Source organism: Ctenopharyngodon idella, chromosome 3 (assembly GCF_019924925.1).
Source record: "Ctenopharyngodon idella isolate HZGC_01 chromosome 3, HZGC01, whole genome shotgun sequence".
NCBI lineage: Eukaryota > Metazoa > Chordata > Actinopteri > Cypriniformes > Xenocyprididae > Ctenopharyngodon > Ctenopharyngodon idella.
In genome coordinates this window covers 55,126,834-55,144,354 of record NC_067222.1, presented here as the reverse complement: position 1 = coordinate 55,144,354, position 17,521 = coordinate 55,126,834, and the positions used below count along the sequence as shown (strand labels likewise).

General features: G+C 35.5%; 1 protein-coding gene and 2 long non-coding RNA genes across 5 annotated transcripts in view; 1 reads left to right on the top strand and 2 right to left on the bottom strand.

The window, feature by feature from the left end:
- Positions 1–17,521, bottom strand: part of LOC127508802 (gastrula zinc finger protein XlCGF57.1-like) — a 119,073-nt gene that overhangs the window by 8,071 nt on the left and 93,481 nt on the right. The window contains exons 1-2 of one of the 2 annotated variants that reach the window (XM_051887179.1): positions 9,672–9,735; positions 9,015–9,138 (exon numbers count right to left, since the gene is read on the bottom strand). In XM_051887179.1, the coding sequence (XP_051743139.1) occupies positions 9,015–9,138 (124 nt within the window). In that variant the 5' untranslated portion in view covers positions 9,672–9,735. Of the gene's footprint in view, positions 1–9,014; positions 9,139–9,671; positions 9,736–17,521 lie in introns of those variants that run through there. The other variant, XM_051887178.1, reaches the window with a different exon arrangement.
- LOC127509013 (uncharacterized) overlaps positions 1–17,521 on the bottom strand; it is a 199,719-nt gene that overhangs the window by 140,342 nt on the left and 41,856 nt on the right. The gene's annotated exons all lie outside the window — the stretch shown is intronic.
- On the top strand, positions 11,277–16,622 carry LOC127508952 (uncharacterized). Of its 2 annotated transcripts, XR_007929030.1 has the most exons (4): positions 11,285–11,347; positions 11,888–12,301; positions 13,233–13,522; positions 13,696–16,622. It is a non-coding gene; the product is annotated as an uncharacterized LOC127508952 (long non-coding RNA). The 2 variants fall into 2 exon arrangements; XR_007929029.1 differs by having other exon boundaries at positions 11,277–11,347; positions 13,233–16,622.

Sequence of the window (17,521 nt, the reverse complement as noted above, 5' to 3'; positions counted from 1 at the left end):
TTAAATCAATTACATGCAAACTAACACAATCATCAATCATTAACACTAAAATCAAAGCTTTTTAATGTTACTGAATGAAATATTGAGCACATGAAGAGGTGTAAGATAATATGTAAGCTATCAAAAGTAGAAAATGCAAGCTTTGGGGGGGTTGATGGATGTGATCTATGAATCTGAACCAGACATGGTCTTTATAAAAAAAAAATAAAAAATAAAAAAAAGCTTGATTTTCTCAGCTTTTTGATGAAAATGTTGCTTTTTTTAAAAAATAAAATAAAATAAAAATAATAATAATAATAATGAAACATAATCACATTAAAGTGTTATTAAAAAGATTGCATAAAGGTAGAATAAAATGTTTGTTTTGTTTTGATTCTTTTATTAAAAGCAGAGGCTGTATTATTTTTCTTGACATATTTCATGTTCAGCTATTCATACAAAATCTTCATTAAAGTTTTGTGAAAATCATAAAATGCTGGTGGTGGCTGGCAACTTTAAAAAAAAAAAATTAATGCTTATGAGGTGTGGCATCCTAGTTTTCCTTATCTGCTTTGTACTTTGTGATCAACAAAAACAGAAAAATGAATACTTTTGACGGCATTGATGAACCTGTGGTGGTTTCTGCGGTGGGGAAGAAACGCAAGACATCGAAATGTAATCATATACATGAGGAGATTAAGAAGATGAGGCACTCGAGTCGGGAGGAACAACAATGCCGGCTGTTGCTTGTTCCACGACAGAATCAAACTTCTGTGGCGCCAGATACTCTTTAATCTGTAATGACAAATAATGAATTTATAACATTAACAATATGACTCGTTGAATTCATTTTGGGAGCGACGACTGAATGTATTTTTAGTAAAATGCCTGTATATAAGATTAGTATTGATAAAGTTCAGATGCTGTCATTTATGTGAATCAACTTACTTTGTTGTGAATTTTCAATTTGAAAAATAACTTTTATATTGATTGATTAATGGCATCTTGAAAAAAAAAAAAAACGTGTCATGGATTTATTGCATTTTGGGAAAAAAATAATCAGTTTTTATAATAAACCTTTCAAAATGTAGATTTGAATTTTTAGTGTTTTCATAACACAAAGATGCTATGTGAAAGTTTGAAACAGAAAATGGTGGTTTTCACCTTGCCACTTTCTTGATAAAGAAAACTCCTTTTTACTCAAATTAATCAAAATGGAGTCATTGTGTTTTGGAACCAAACTCTTCATTTAGTAGTGAGGAAACTTCACGAATGGACTTATTGCACAGGTGGCAACCTATCAGGGTACCATGCTTGAATTCACTGAGCTCCTGAGAGCGAGCCATTCTTTCACAAATGTTTGTAGAAGCAGTCGGCATGCCTAGGTGCTTGATTTTATACACCTGTGGCCATGGAAGTGATTGGAACCCCTGAATTCAATGATTTGGAGGGGTGTCCCAATACTTTTGGCAATATAGTGTGTGTCAAGCTTGGTAAAAATATGTCATTGAGTATGTTTACATGGACAACAATATTCCGATATTAACACGATTAAGACAATACTCCAATTGTAGATATGTCTGCAAAAATCTACACTCTACTTAGTAGAGTAGGCAACGCTGAGCAGCGCATTTCTGATCTTGAAGACCAGAGTACATCAATGGTTACTCGAGTTTCAGATCTTGAAAAAACATTAGAAAAAAGCGACTGAACGCCTGGAGGACTTAGAGAATAGAAGTCGCCAGCAGAATGTACGAATCGTAGGCCTGAAAGAAGGTATAGAAGGGTTTGACCCTATTAAGTTCTTTGAGTCCTGGATCCCAGATATCCTTGGTATGCCGATTAAAGATAATCGAATCTAGCTTGACCGCGCTCACCGCACTGGCCCTCCGAGTCATGCTGATGCTAATCCAAGAGCGGTCTTGGTGAGACTTCACAATTATAGGGATAAGATGGGCATCATGGAAGCGGCAAGGAGAAAGAAAGATATCAACATTGGTGGGAAAAGAGTTTACTTTTTCCAGGACTTTTCTGTGGGGGTACAAAAAAGGAGAGCTGAAACGGCAGAGATCCGAAAGCGATTTCGTGACGCCGGCATTAAATATGCGTTCATTTACCCTGCTACTATTAAGGTGCTTAATTCACCTACAGGGAAGGTGTTGTACCTGTACACGGTGAAGGATGCAGAGACTTTCCTTAACTCAGTCAGAGACCAACGGACCACTGAACCAGCTGTGTGAGTTAGAAATCATATTTGTGTTGCTTATTGGACTCTTTTTTTGTTTGAGTGTTTTTTGGGCAGAGTTACAACTTATACGCATAAAATGTACTCAGATTTTTTTCTTTAATTTTCAATAGGCCTATATTCTTACGGTTTATACTTAGGTTGAGATGTTTTGGAGATCAGTACTTTGCTAAGTCTATTAGACGAGGAGTTTTGCTTTTGCGCTACTTTGTACCAGTCACTATTATGACTTTTTCAGAGTTTGGTTTGCCTCTCCAATGGTACCTGATTAATGTTATTTTTATGGTGTTTTCTGTGATATTGAGAGGCTTCCAAAAGCTCTTTATATTTTATTTACTTTTTTTGTTTTTTTTTGTTTTCTTTTTTTGTTTACGTGTTTATGCCTTGTTTCTCATGCAGGATGTCAGTTCTTACAGCACTATGGAAATAACTTTATGTTTTTCTTATGGATGAATTACATGTGGAGGATATTTTTTGTGATTTATTTTATTTTAAAGGGGGGTGTTGATCCTTGTAACATCTGTAACAAGGTACTAGAAAGTCTCTAAGAATATGCGAAATAGTCTATATATGAAGGTACGTACCTGGAATCTTAAAGGGGTAAATAATGTAATCAAAAGAAAGAACATTTTGAACATTTTGAAGAGGGTGGTGATTTTAATTGTTTTCTTAATCTTTTTATGGACAAATCTCCTTCTGTTACTTTTGCCCCACAAGCTTCTAGTCTAATATCCAATGCTTGTTATGAACAGAATCTTCTTGGTATATGGAGGTTTCATAACCCATCTTCTAAGGAGTTTACTTTCTTTTCACATCCTCATCAAACCGCCTCCCGTATTGACTATATATATATTTTATGTCATATGGCTCATTTGGTCAACCAAGCTAATATTGGTCCTATTACTATCTCTGACCACGCCCCGGTCACTATCTCTATATGCTTCTCTGATAGCTCAAAACTATCCCCTCGATTTTGGAAATTAAATCCTTATTATTTGATGGATGAGCGGTTTGTTGAATATCTGAGAGAGCAAACAGACTGTTATTTTCTTACTAATGATTTAGAAGAGACGGATCCTAGGGTGTTATGGGATGCATACATGGCATATATTAGAGGCATAATTTCCTTTGTAAGCAAAAAGAACAAGGATAAAATAGCCAAACAATTTGAATTAGAAAAGCAAATATCCGATTTACAAAGGCAGTATCATATATTGAAATCAGAAGATATGCTGACTCAAATAAAGTACTCTAAGACATTATTAATTGATTTAATGACGTCACAGGCTGAGAAAGATGTTCTTTTTGCCAGACAACATTTGTTTGAGATGGGAAATAAACCAAATAGCCTGTTGGCAAAACTTATAAAGAATAGACCTGGCAAAAAGTTTATTTTGGGCGTGAGAGATATAGAGGGGAGAAGGTGTATTGATAATAAAGAAATTAATAATATTTTTAGACAGTTCTATCTTACATTGTATTCTTCTGAAGATAATTTACATTTAAATTTTTATTTTTTGAAAATTTAACAATCCCGAGTATAACCACCAGACAACATGACTTATTAGAAGCCCCTCTCTCTTTGCTAGAAGTTAAGTCTGCTATTTCCTCTTTACAGCTGGGCAAATCACCAGGCCCTGACGGTTATCCAGTTGAATTTTTTCAGATATTGCAGGATAAGCTTAATGGTTATATCTTGAATACCCTAACTAAAGCATTTGAGGAATCTTCTGTTTCTGATGTTATGAATACAGCATTAATTTCACTTATTTTAAAAAAGGGTAAAGACCCTGAACAATGTGGATCATATCGGCCTATAAGCTTATTAACTGTTGATATAAAAATATTGGCTAAAATCTTAGCAAAACGATTAGAACAGGTTATTCCTAGTATAATTAATGCTGATCAGACAGGCTTCATTAAAGGTCATCAGTCCTATTATAATACTCAATGTTTATTTCATATTATGAACTATCTTGAAAAGACTTCAGACTCAGGCCTCCTAGTATCAATTGATGCAGAGAAAGCATTTGATAGGGTGGAGTGGGGCTACCTATTTGAGGTCATGAAAAAATTTGGCTTTGGAAATAAATTTTCGAAGTGGATTAGCTTGTTGTACACCAATCCTAAAGCCTCTATAATAAGTAATGACGTGGTTTCTACTTCATTTGATCTTCAGCGTGGAACACGTCAAGGTTGCCCACTCTCACCTCTATTGTTTGCAATCGCAATAGAGCCCTTAGCAATATATGTTCAGCAGAATGAAAAAATTCATGGTGTACATTTGGGGAAAAAACAGAGAAAAATAATGCTTTATGCAGATGATGTTATTCTTATTATTAGAGAGCCCGAAATTTCTTTGCCAGAAATTATTAAATGTGTTGAACAATTTGGGTCTGTTTCTGGCTATAAAGTTAATTTTCATAAATTGGAAATCATGCCAATTGGATCACATAGTAAACATACTCTTTATATAGACCCTTTTAGTTGGGCACCCCAAGGTCTAACATACCTGGGCATATGTATCCTACCAAAGCTTTCATTACTATATTCATCAAATATTAAACCATTGATAGCACAGGTTAAGAATGACTTGACACGCTGGTCTACTCTTCCTGTTTCTTTATTAGGAAGAATAAATTTAATTAAAATGATTACTCTACCTAGAATTTTATATCTTCTTTCTATGTCCTTTCTCCAACTGTCTTCAAATGACCTTAAAGTAATAAACAAACTTATATCCAGATTTATATGGGCAGGCAGGAAGCCTAAGGTTAAGTTGGAAGTTTTACAGCAACCAATAGATAAGGGTGGATGGGCATTGCCTAATTTTAAGTTCTATGCATGGGCAATACAAGCAAGAATAATTATGGGCTGGATTTATAAACCTCCGGATGCTTCTTGGGTTAAAACAGAATTGGAACTATTTGGGAACATCTGAGTTAGTTAATTTTTTAGATGGAAAGATCCCGATTCCTTTCGAATTGAAGAATTTTTTTACTTATATTCAACTTTGCAAGTTTGGTCCGCAATTAAATTTTTTTTTAATTATAAACAACCAATATCTATTCTTTCCTCATTGGTAGATAATCCTAGCCTGTGTCCTAAAATGAGATCATATTTTTTCTCATGGCAACAAGCTGGTATAAATCATATTTATGAACTTTTACGAAGGTGAATCATGTAATTTGATAAGGTTACATCTCATTTTCATATTACACAAAAAGATTTTTATAAATATTTACAAGTTAGACATTATGTTAACTCTAGAAACGGTGGGCTTTCCATTAGAAATCATGATCACTATTTGGAGAAATTTTTGCTTGATAGCACAGACACCCAAAAGTTCATATCTAAATTTTACTCAATGTTATATGAACACAGGCAGAATAAGTTTACTGATCTTCAAAATCTTGGAGTAAGAACATTGGGTTTGATATTGACTGTATCTCATGGGAAAACATTATTAAGCTTCCTGACATTATTTCTGTCTGCAAGAAATTCAGAGAAATGCAGTTTAATATAGTACACCGGGCTTACACGTCACCATATAGATGCAGTAAAGTTAATCAACAGGTGTCATCTAATTGTATGAAGTGCAAAGATTCTTTTGGTACTTTTTTCCATTGTCTGTGGGAATGTAGTAAGATAAAACATTTTTGGTTTTTAATTTGCAAGGCCCTCTCAGACATTTGTAAAGTGACAGTTCAAGCCTCACCTTCTATGTGTTTACTTGGTATTTTACCATCTTCTTTTGAGGAATACAAAGATGTTGTTCACCCCTTGCTGATGTTGGCAAGGAAGGCCATTATGAATAAATGGGTTGGAGATAGCCCCCTACTGTATAGGGATTGGTTAGCTATGATAAAGGATCTTATATCTTTAGAAAAACTTAGGTTCCATCTTATGGGTAAACTCACATCATTTAAAGTACACATGAACTCAAAATTGACCTTATTTATTTTGTTAGCTCACATTGCTAGTTTTGTGGTGAACAATTCATCCGTGCAAGTCAATCCACACAAAAAAATTGTTTGGCTTCGTAATATATAATCAAAATCTGAAAATGCTCCTCCCCTCTGCAACGGTGCCCCTTCTCTAATGACATCAGTTTGACGGCTTGGGTTGGAAACGCTTAAACCACTCCCCTCCAACCGTTAGTCTGCTGTGAGCGAGAGATGGAGAGGAGGAGCGCTAAAGTAAAACTCTGCCCTCTATTCAATATTCCGTTTCACTTGGAAATACGTCACAACACTGGAGAAAAGTCGTTTGCAACTTCCGGTTCACGCGGACTTTAACAAAATATGGAAAGAACCATTGAAGTCTCTAGGGATTATTGAAGATTCCAGTATATACCCATAAGGGGAAAACTGTTGTATAAATTTATATTTCCCTGTTTATTTGGCTATTTATATACATGTTAATGTAAATTGGATATGTTTTCTTTTCCCTCCATTGTGTTATAAAGGACATACTGCATATGTGCATATGTATGTTTACGGTTGTGTGTAGTGCTGGTTGTTCTTGATTGTGTACAATTTAAAAAAAAAAAAAAAAAGAAAGAAAAAAGACAATACTCCGATTAAGAAACTACCATGTAAACAGCTATTTTTGATTACCTTAATCCGACTAAAGTCATTCTCGAAGTAAACACAAATCGAATTAAGACAGGTGGAGTATTCCTACTTTAGTCGCATTATTGACATGTACACACCTTAATCACGCTATTAACGTCATGTGGGAGTTTTCGCCGCACTTTGCTACAGGATACATAATACACACACGGCAGTGCATGGTATTGAAGCCCGTTTCCGCCACAATTGAGTAAAAAAAATATAATTCTGTAAGTCATAATAATGAGAAACTTTCTCGTAATTATGACTTAGTATCTCATAATAACGAGAAACTTCTACGCATGCGCAGAGCAGCGGAGCAGAAGGGCGTGGCACGCTAGCGACATCCGCTGGTCAAAGTCTCATAAATGCGAGAACAGCAAACATGACACGTTATGCAAAACAGTTGTTTTCGTTAAAGTAATCTACAAAGTGCAGTCTATCTATAGTATCATTAAATAACATCAGTTATTATAAATTATCAGTATATCTTCAATACTTTTCTGTGCGCACGAGAAGGTGGAACGCAAAGTGGTTTCCGTGGTAACGGTGGAAACTGTTGCATGAACGCGACGGCTTACAAAACTATCAGATTAACGAAGGAATATGACATGTATTCGTTAAGTTCAAGTGCAATGTCTTCATAAAATGTGTGGGTTTATGTCTTAACGTTAGCACGTATTTCGCGGATGAGTCTAGGCTATTTGATGTGCAGGTTTGCCTAGACAAGGCGCTGGAAAGCTTTTCTAATATAAACCGGGTCCTAAAGCACTTGCCCAGTCATAAACCTTCATTCCAGTGATATTCCTACAGAAAACACCTTTTAAGATGTTTATGACTCATTAGAATGTATGCAAAAGACAGCTTTCCAGGTGAAGCGTTCTTTAACAGACTTGGATATGTAGGTGTGTGCTGTCTTATCATTCCTCTATCTGTTTGAAATCCATGGATCACCACTCTGTGTTTCTGCTTGTTCATACACAAAAATACAAATGAATAAACGACTATATAACGTCTCATAGGCTACTGATAATTTATCAATAATGTTACTTATTTAATGAATTTATAGATTACACTTTTGCAGAACGTGCCATGGTTGCAGAGTTATCGCATTTGACCAGCGGATGTCGCTAGCGTGTCACTGCCCCGCTGCTTTGCGCATGCGTAGAAGTTTCTCATTATTATGAGAAACTAAGTCATAATTACGAGAAAGTTTCTCGTTATTATGAGAAACTAAGTCATAATTACGAGAAAGTTTCTCGTTATTATGAGAAACTAAGTCATTATTATGAGAAAGTTTCTCGTTATTATGAGAAATTAAGTCATTATTACGAGAAAGTTTCTCATTATTATGAGAAACTAAGTCATTATTACGAGAACATTTCTCATTATTATGAGAAACTAAGTCATTATTACGAGAAAGTTTCTCAATATAATGAGATACTAAGTCATAATAATGAGAAAGTTTCTCATTATTATGACTTACAGAATTATATTTTTTTACTCAATTGTGGCGGAAACGGGCTTCCATAGCATGGTCAACCTTTTGACGGCAAACAAGAGAGAAAGCTTCAAGCAAGAAGCCACTGTCTCTCATCCAGTAGGCTACCTATGAGATTGTCGCTGTGGACTGAATGACAGTTGCCGAATTAAAGTACAGGAGGCCTGTTGCTGGAGAATTTGTATCCGCCGTCGTCTATTTACAGAGCCCCACACATGAGAGGGAAAATAAATAGTAGGCTAAATCGTGGGAACAATTTACTAATTCTTTCCCTCCATTTACTAAATTGAGTGCACGGTTTACTAATTTGTTCCCTCGATTTATAAATCATGCGCATGATCAAGGGAACGAATTAGTAAATCATGCGCACAGTTTATTTATTTTTCTTGCATTCATATGCGGGGCTCCGTATCTATACGAAACACACAAAACTGTATATGGTACCATGACAAAGACGAACTGATGTGAAATTCTGTAGAGGATGTCGGATGGCGTGCCGTGGGGACATAATGACGTTGCAATTTTGAGCATGAACACAAAAACTTCTTTACTTTTCCATTGTTCTCTATTCAGAAGTATTGGGTTTAGTGTTGCACAAAATATTCTCTATTTCTGTAGAGCTGGACATTTTAATAATGATCAAATGACTGAGTTCAGCTGTGAGAATAAAACCAACCTGTTTGTTCCTCAGTATCTTCATGTTTCACACTGATTGTTTCTTCAATCTTCATGTCTTCAGTCTCATATTTAATAAACTCCATCTTTATGTCTTCAGCCTCCTCCTCTTTATTAAACTCCATCTTTAAGAAGAGAATAATTAACGGTTTAGACAAAAAAAAAACACTCAAAACTAACACTATAATAAACACTTCATATTTAGGCATTTATGATCTACACTTGGTATTTATTGAATTCTAGATTATATTTAAATGATTACACTTTGATGAAAACATGATTAGTTAGTTTGTTAGTGTTTGTTGTTGTCGTTCATGTTCACCGTTTGAGCAGCACGAGTCGTGATTCACTGAATCATTTCTCAAAGTATTTGATTCAATTGACTCGGGGTTGAAAAGTTCAGTTTCTCCATCATTACTCGCCAGAGACTGAACTCGTGTTCATGATAAACTGATTTATGATATATAGAGAGAAATGAGACGCAGGTTTACTGTTTCTCATCAGTGGATGAGCTTTACTCACACAAATATCCTTCATTACACTTAGATAAATAAATACATTAAATTAACTCATTTCACATCGCTTGTTAAAAAAAACAAATGTATAATTCGTTGAACTGTTTCTATCGGTTAAAACAGCTTAAATTCATAAAACAAACCTTTCTTCAGCAGAATCACAACAGATGCAGGAGCGGCGCAGTCTTATGACGTCATGTCGTCAATCCAAAATAAAAGTCCTGTTCACACACAGCATTGTCTAACAGGGTATCTGCGGGGCATTAAAAGTATAAAATTTTTTTACTACTACCAGTTTATATTGAATATAGCCTTCATAATTAATACATTTGATTTGCTGTCAAAAAATATGTACATTGGTGTGATACACACACAGAACCAGTTTGGTAATTGCCTCCGGCCGGTGCAAAATTGTCGTAATGCCGTTTTGGACAGTGGCGGGCTGTGACCTGCAGAAAGCTGCATCAGTGTTGCCAAGTTACTCAGTCTTTGTTACACATCAATATGCTACAAATGCAGTTTTTTTTGTGTGTGGTGTAAATATAACCTATTCTGAAGCAATATCTCATCTTATTTAAATCTGCATTTTTGTGATATTTACCCCGAAGGCTTTTTTTTTTTTTTTTTTTAACCTTTTATAAAGGGTATTTCCCCCCTAACCTTATTAAATGTATGCTGGATTTTTTTTTTTATTTGATCAATAAATTAAATTAGAATAATTAGACACACAGGGCTATTATCAATCAAATCAATGGCACTTATAAATGACAGCTGCTTTAAATAAGAGATTGTTTTAAATATTTTTTGAAAATACAATTAAGAAATATTGTGGAGAAAATGACTTTTAAACATGAAGCGGCAGTAAGTGGCTGCATTTGACCCCCTTAATGATTGAGTCATTGATTCAAAAGATTTGTTCAAACGGCCGATTTATTCAAGAATGAGGCAGTTGTTTATAAATGAGTCATTGAATCTTTGATTCAACCGATTCATTCAAAACACTGAATCATTCAGTAAAGATGGCCGAGTTTTGCTGTGAGGTGCGTGCGCAATGGTTCTGTTGTGATCTTGGTTCGGAACTGTTTTCACTGCTGAAATACAACAAAAACCGTAAATATTGCGTCTTATGTAAGTGACTTAATATTAACTATTTGTTTATTGAACTGTCGTGACATCAGTATCGCATTTAACTGTATCTATAAATATAAAAACTCCACATTTTGAATTTTTACCACATGTTAACTGAGTTTCCTTGTGTGTGCTGTTCTCATATAAAAGAGTGCGAAAATCTCAAACATGCGTGAAGATAAATTGCAGTATTTGTGACAGCTCAAGGCTTAGATATGTGTCCAAACTGCTCATAATTTGACTGCAATCTGAGGGTTTTGTTGCAGAGCTTGGAAATTTGTCTGTGACACCACAAAATAACAGAAAAATCATGGAGTGAAGGCACAGCTTAAAGTACATCTCTAATGAAGAAATCAAAAGGTTTTGCTTTCGCAAGATTCTCTGTCTACAACACTCAGTATAAAGCCAAAGACCCTGATTGGCCAGTGTAACGATTATTATTTTCACTCAAAATCTTTTCTTTCTTATTAAAAACACTGAATCTCTTATTTTGAATATATTATTTGATTTCATTGTATTGTCTTTTGATTTAATTATGCTGGTATGTATATTTTTGGAGTTTTATATATGATTTGTAATGAAGTGTACTGGCCCTTTAAGAAACGCTTAACTTTGGGCGCGTTCTCTCCTGTGGCTCAGTAACGCTAAGCTACACTGAGATGAGGATATCTGGTGGCTCACGGAGCCAAAGGTAATACAATTTCAACATATTAGTTGATGTTCATGTCAAAAAACTGTTCTTTTGAGTGTTTAAACTTGATTTACAGTGTGGGATTACACCGATGTGGCGTTTTTGTCGAAGTTTATATTGTTTGTATGCTCGCGTGGCTTAAGCTGCTGTTATTTCCTAACAGATGAAGTTTTTGAGAAGCCACACAATACATGCTTTCTAATATTAATGCTTCGTTTGTCCAAGTATGTCACTGTTCTGATATGTTTATTGTTTAAACTGTTATGTGAAAATCTTATGAAACTGTTAAACTGTTATGTGAAGTTTTATATATGTTTGACATAAAATAAGTTACTGCTAAACTACACTGAGATGAGGATGTCTGGTGGCTCAAGGAGCCAAATATGAAGTTTTTGAGAAGCCACACAATACATGCTTTCTAATGTTAATTCTCTGTTTGTCTAGTTTTTCCGTCTGTCCAGAAAATAGAGGCAGCCAGAGATCAGTCAAAGAAGTTTGGTGTCCATTTTATTCTCTCTCTCTCTCTCTCTCTCTCCACAGAGTCGACATCCCATCACATGGGACCAGTTACACCAGCAAAACAAACTCAAGAATCATTGACTGCACCTTTCACATTAGAATAAATACAAAAGTAAAGATTGGACAGTTGACATCTGCCCTCATATAGCTGCTGTTATTTAGAGCTGTAAAAAATTAATAAATAGATAAAGAGAGACATGAAAAAAAGGCTTTTAAAAATGCAAATGAATTACTAACTGGAATAATTCTGTGACATTTTTCTCAGTTCCAGCCAGGTTACATGTTAAGACTTTATTATCCTTACACCCTCGAACATATTCCACTGTAGTTGCAGAAGGACAAGCCTAAAGGATTCACGTTTTGGACACCCTTGGTCAGTTGCACCTTCAGGAATGCCAACATCATCTGTAAATTTAATGACAACGGTCTTTGAAGGTAGGAAATTTAGATGTCTCATGGTCTGTTCAGTTCCTTCCCACACACACTTCCTTGTGATGTTAAAACTGATCATGTCACTTGAAATGCCATCCAGGAGGTAAAAAGATTTCTTTAGAGAAGATTAACTGACTTTGAAGGAAAAGGAGAATGCACCATGCCAGAATGTAGATTGAAAAACGTTGTAAAACACATAGTAGATAACACTACTGAACACATATAGTTGAACTTGAGATTCCATTTTTATAGCTGATTGTTTACTTCCTTAATTCACCTGTTCAGGTTTAGTGTATAACCTCATTAATTTTGTCTATACAGTACAATGACATTCACTCACTCTCTGTGCTGTGACTGATTCACATCTAGGAAGGATCTTGCAATTTCCTCATTCAAATCCACATCTTCAGAATCTGTATCATCAAAAAGATAAACATAGCATCTATCAAAAAGAGAAAACATTGTTCAGTTAAGACAGAACCATCTTTTCCAGCAGAAACGTTTTCATTGAGGGTAATTGTAATCTAGCAATGAAGTGCTTTTAAAGAATATTTTCTTGTCACACAAGGTGGTACCACTCAAACATAAACATGTGCTTCATCTACATATAAACCTTTCATTTAAAATATTAACAGAGAACCTTTTATTTAATAGTCTGACACATATACACTTTGTAAATATGTCCAGGATAAAGAGAGATATCAGCATTGACTATCGGCCAAAATGAGTTCAAAAATGTAGGATATTGGCAAAAATCCAATATTGTGCATCCCTAGAGAAGCAGCAATGCATTTCACATTATATTGTGTACCTCAACAGTCATGTACATTGATGAATTCATTTAGCCATTTCTGCTCTCCCAAATGAACACCTTGAGATGTGTGAGCTCTACTTAGAGTACTTAGAGCTCACACAATACTTCGTCTCTCCACAGATACACGTCTGAGGGACAGGTCCAGGATAGGCACCTGGCTTCCCTGCACTTCAGCCATCCTCAGAGATTATATCTGCAGAATAATAGCCAATGGTTACGTCGTGTTAAGGCAGGGGTGTCCAAACTCAGTCCTGGAGGGCCACTGTCCTGCAGAGTTTTGCTCCAACTTGCCTCAACTCACCTGTCTGGAAGTTTCTAATATGCCTATTTAGAGCTTGATCAGCTGGTTCAGGTGTGTTTAATTGGGGTTGAACTCTGCAGGAGCGAGTATGGAGACCCCTTTGTTACGGGTAAGTAATTTATGGTTGAGGTTTTTTTTTGTTTTTTACTAATTTAATATTATTGTTTCTAGTAATTGAAAAAATTAAACCTTTGTAAACAAATTTGATTCTTCATTTTCATCTTCATGTAAGCACCCAGTAATGGCATTAAAATAACTCACTTTTTCCACTTGCCCTTGAAGAGTCCAGTAGTGTCCTCGGGAGAAGATGTCTTCCTCTCCTCTGTCAGGGTGTGAGGGAGGACACAGGGCCTGTTTAGCAGCCTTTTCCTCATCTTCAATAAGGGCCAGTGCTGTTGCAATGAATTTACTAGATGACCGGCCAAAATATACATTCTGGCGGTCATATCTCTTACTAATTAAGTTTTTCAGAAAATATGAAACACCCTCTTCAAACTCTAGTGTGTCGTTGTTGTTTGAAGATAAGTATACGTGTTTTCCATCAGTAAGGGCACTTGTTGACCTAACCTTCAATGAAGAAATTTGAATATTTGTGCCATCTCTTACAAAGGTGACCGCTAATAAAACTGTATGTGACTGAAGTATAGCAGCACTCACTGTCAGGTTGTCTTCTGTTATTTTATACTTCTATATTACTTCACTTTTACATAACATAATAAGAACATATCACTTAAATGCAGGCAAAATGCATTACCAGCACAATGAAATAGAAAAAAAAAAACATTTATTAACACAGAAGGTAAAACAGACACTGAATAAAGTAGGGAAACTTTGAACACGAAACATAAGGAAAACCAAATTGGGAGCACATCGTAAGCACACTGACTAATTACTAACAAAATAAACCACAGGAGATTCAAAATTAATTAAAACTTCCACATAGAATTAAATGATCAATCACACATTCATTTTTTTTTTTACACTGCACTGCACTAGATCATGCTCACAACACACTCAAATCAGGTCAGCACAGATTTGGCAGAACTCGCTGCAGAAGTCTAGGTGGGTGTCCTCACTAAAAATTCCCACAAGTTCTCCCCTTCTTCCTCTACCTACATATCCTACAGGTTAGCAAAGAAAGGAAATATTTCAATGTTCATTGTTTTTGTTGTGTTTTAATTCATCATTGAAAGCAAAACACCCCATGGAAACAACCAACAATGAATTCATTCCTGGAGTGCAGTTTTTGAAAATGTCTCCATATTGCCTACAAGTTTCCAGTCTGTACATTTTATAGTACTCTGTCTTGTAGGATGTGGAGAACACAGTCCAATTTGTACACATGTAAAATCACACAGATTAAAAAATCAGTTCACTTTTTTAAATCATACAAAAGAATAGAGTCATAATATTATATTCATAATAATTAAATGATTATGTATTTCCATGCAGCAAGAGTGATAGGGAACGCGTTGCACTCTGCCAGTCACCAGCCCACCAGAATCAGACTGGCAGCTGCCACCAGGTCACGTGACCTGTCAGTGGCTGCTCCTGCCAGCCAGCTGAAGATTGAACCCCTACTGAAATAGTTAGCATTCAGTAGTATATTGCACAGCAAAATCCCCCGAGTTAAATCAACTCTGCTCAGAGTACATATGGTCCCCCTTTAAATAGTTAAAGTAACACTGAAGCAGAGTTAAAGTTAATGCAATAATAATGCAATTAAGTGATGATTGTGCAGTAGTGATGAACACCTGCTGTTAACAAGCAGAATCACTGAAGAAAAAAGAGACACAGGAACTACAACTGACTTCAGTCACAGCCTTATTAATTGCTTAATCATCACATTAACTTTAACTCTGCTGCAGTGTTACTTTAACACTATTTAGAGAGGGACCATATGTACTCTGAGCAGAGTTGATTTAACTTGGGGGATATTACTGTGTGCATGCATGGTTGTGTGCAGTGAAATGCAATTAACCCTTACTGTCAAGCCAAAGAATATGGGCTCGTCTCCTGAAGGCTTCCTGTGTCACAAGGTCTCTGAAGCAAGTGCACACAAGGGCCAGCGTCAGACAAGGGGCCTTGTCGCCTTCCTGGAGAACCACATCAATGAAAATGTCCTCCAGAACAGATGCTGGCAACTGTAAGCAAATGAACAAAAATGAGAAATATGAAAGAAAAGATAATGGCCCCAATGCCCAGTTCTTGAAATGATCTATTTGTCTTTGTTCTTGGTATAACAGTATCTCACAGAAGTGAGTACACCCCTCACATTTTTGTAAATATTTTATTATATCTTTTCATGTGACAACACTGAAGAAATGACACTTTGCTACAATGTAAAGTAGTGAGTGTACAGCTTGTATAACAGTGTAAATTCCCCTCAAAATAACTCAGCACACAGCCATTAATGTCTAAACCGCTGGCCACAAAAGTGAGTACACCCCTAAGTGAAAATGTCCAAATGTGGCCCAAAGTGTCAATATTTTGTGTGGCCACCATTATTTGACATATGTCTCTATGGCTCTGTTCTGGAGGAGTGTGGTATATAAAGTGGGAGGAGTTGGATCTAGATCTCATGTTCTGCAGCGAGGACCATCTCGTCTCGGACACAGCTAATGAGATTCTGCTGTCTTTTGGAGCCTGTTCCTAGCGGCCAGTCGATGAATTGCGGTTTAAGTCACTTACATATTGGCTTCACGAGAAACTGGGGGAGGTTGCTGCTTGGTTTTCACTTTTCCAGTCGGGATGAAAATGGCGACTTCAAATTTCCTGGGGGTGCCAAAACACGGAAGAGTGCCACGAGAGAGTTAGTGGCTGAAAGAATATTGCATCCGTAGTGGTTTAGCACTACCATAGAGAATAGCCCTGTCCAAATACCAATGCTGCGTCCCAATTCGCCTACATCTACTATGCCCTAAAAATATGTACTCTTTCTGTGAACAAAAATACTTTTGAATCTTCAACTTCTACTGCTTTGTCGGACAAAATGGTGGATTCTGCATTATGATTGGTTAGATTGCCTGTCAATCAAACTCTTGGCGAAGGGTCAATTCAATTAAATAACACAGTGTGCACCGTTTCATCAGATTTGTAAGGTAAATCATTTATAAACCTATGCCAAAATAGGTTTAAGTTTCTAATCAGTATATCAATGTAGACTTTATATGTTCAGCGCAATTTCAAAATAAAAGTTTAAACCCTCACTCTGAGTTTGCATGTTTTGATGTCCACATATTCTTGTTCAAGAAATTACAGTAGCTGTAGCATTTCTATCATAAAGTGGCCACATATGAAAGATTAAGTACATATTAGAATTAAATGTTGTTTGGCCAATATTAAACAAGGATTTGATCTGCTATAAAGTGCAAAAGTCACCAGGCCGTTGGCGCCCTCTGCAGGCATTTGTTATAATACATAATGTACATAAGATGATTGTTTAAATTGTGTATATTATGTATTTTAATAGTGTTGTTCTATAAAACCATATGATTACTTGCTCTTGATACTTTATTTGAACCAAATATTATTGCCTCATTGTTATTATTATATGTATTTTAAATCATTTTAAAGGGTCTTTGCTTAGGTCTATTTTTATTACCACAAAAATATCAGATTACTCGATTAATTTCATTTGTCTTATTCAAGATTATATATTATAACATTTCTATTAAGTACTGTTGTGGTATGAATAATAAAACAAATGTGTTGTGTTAAACTGCAAGCATGAGTAATCGTACAGACGACACATTCTCATATAACCTGACACCAGCTCAATAGCTCCTGCAGCCTGAGAATTATATTTATTTTAAATAAATTAAATAAATAAAATGTTTTTTTTGTATTTCATTTTTTATATCATGCTGTCTTAAGTAATATGAAAGTTTGACCTTTATATTATTTTTTTTTTTAATGAATTAAAACATATAGCACATATATAATGATCAAACCTGAACTTTCAGTGAAGATTCAAGGTGGACTTTGCTGTAAAAACCACATCATAAGACACACTTCAGCTGGATCACTAATGGCTCATTGGTGCTTGTGGCTATAAATGCTGTGCTCCCAATACCCTAATCCTTGATATTTTGAATTTCATTTTTCT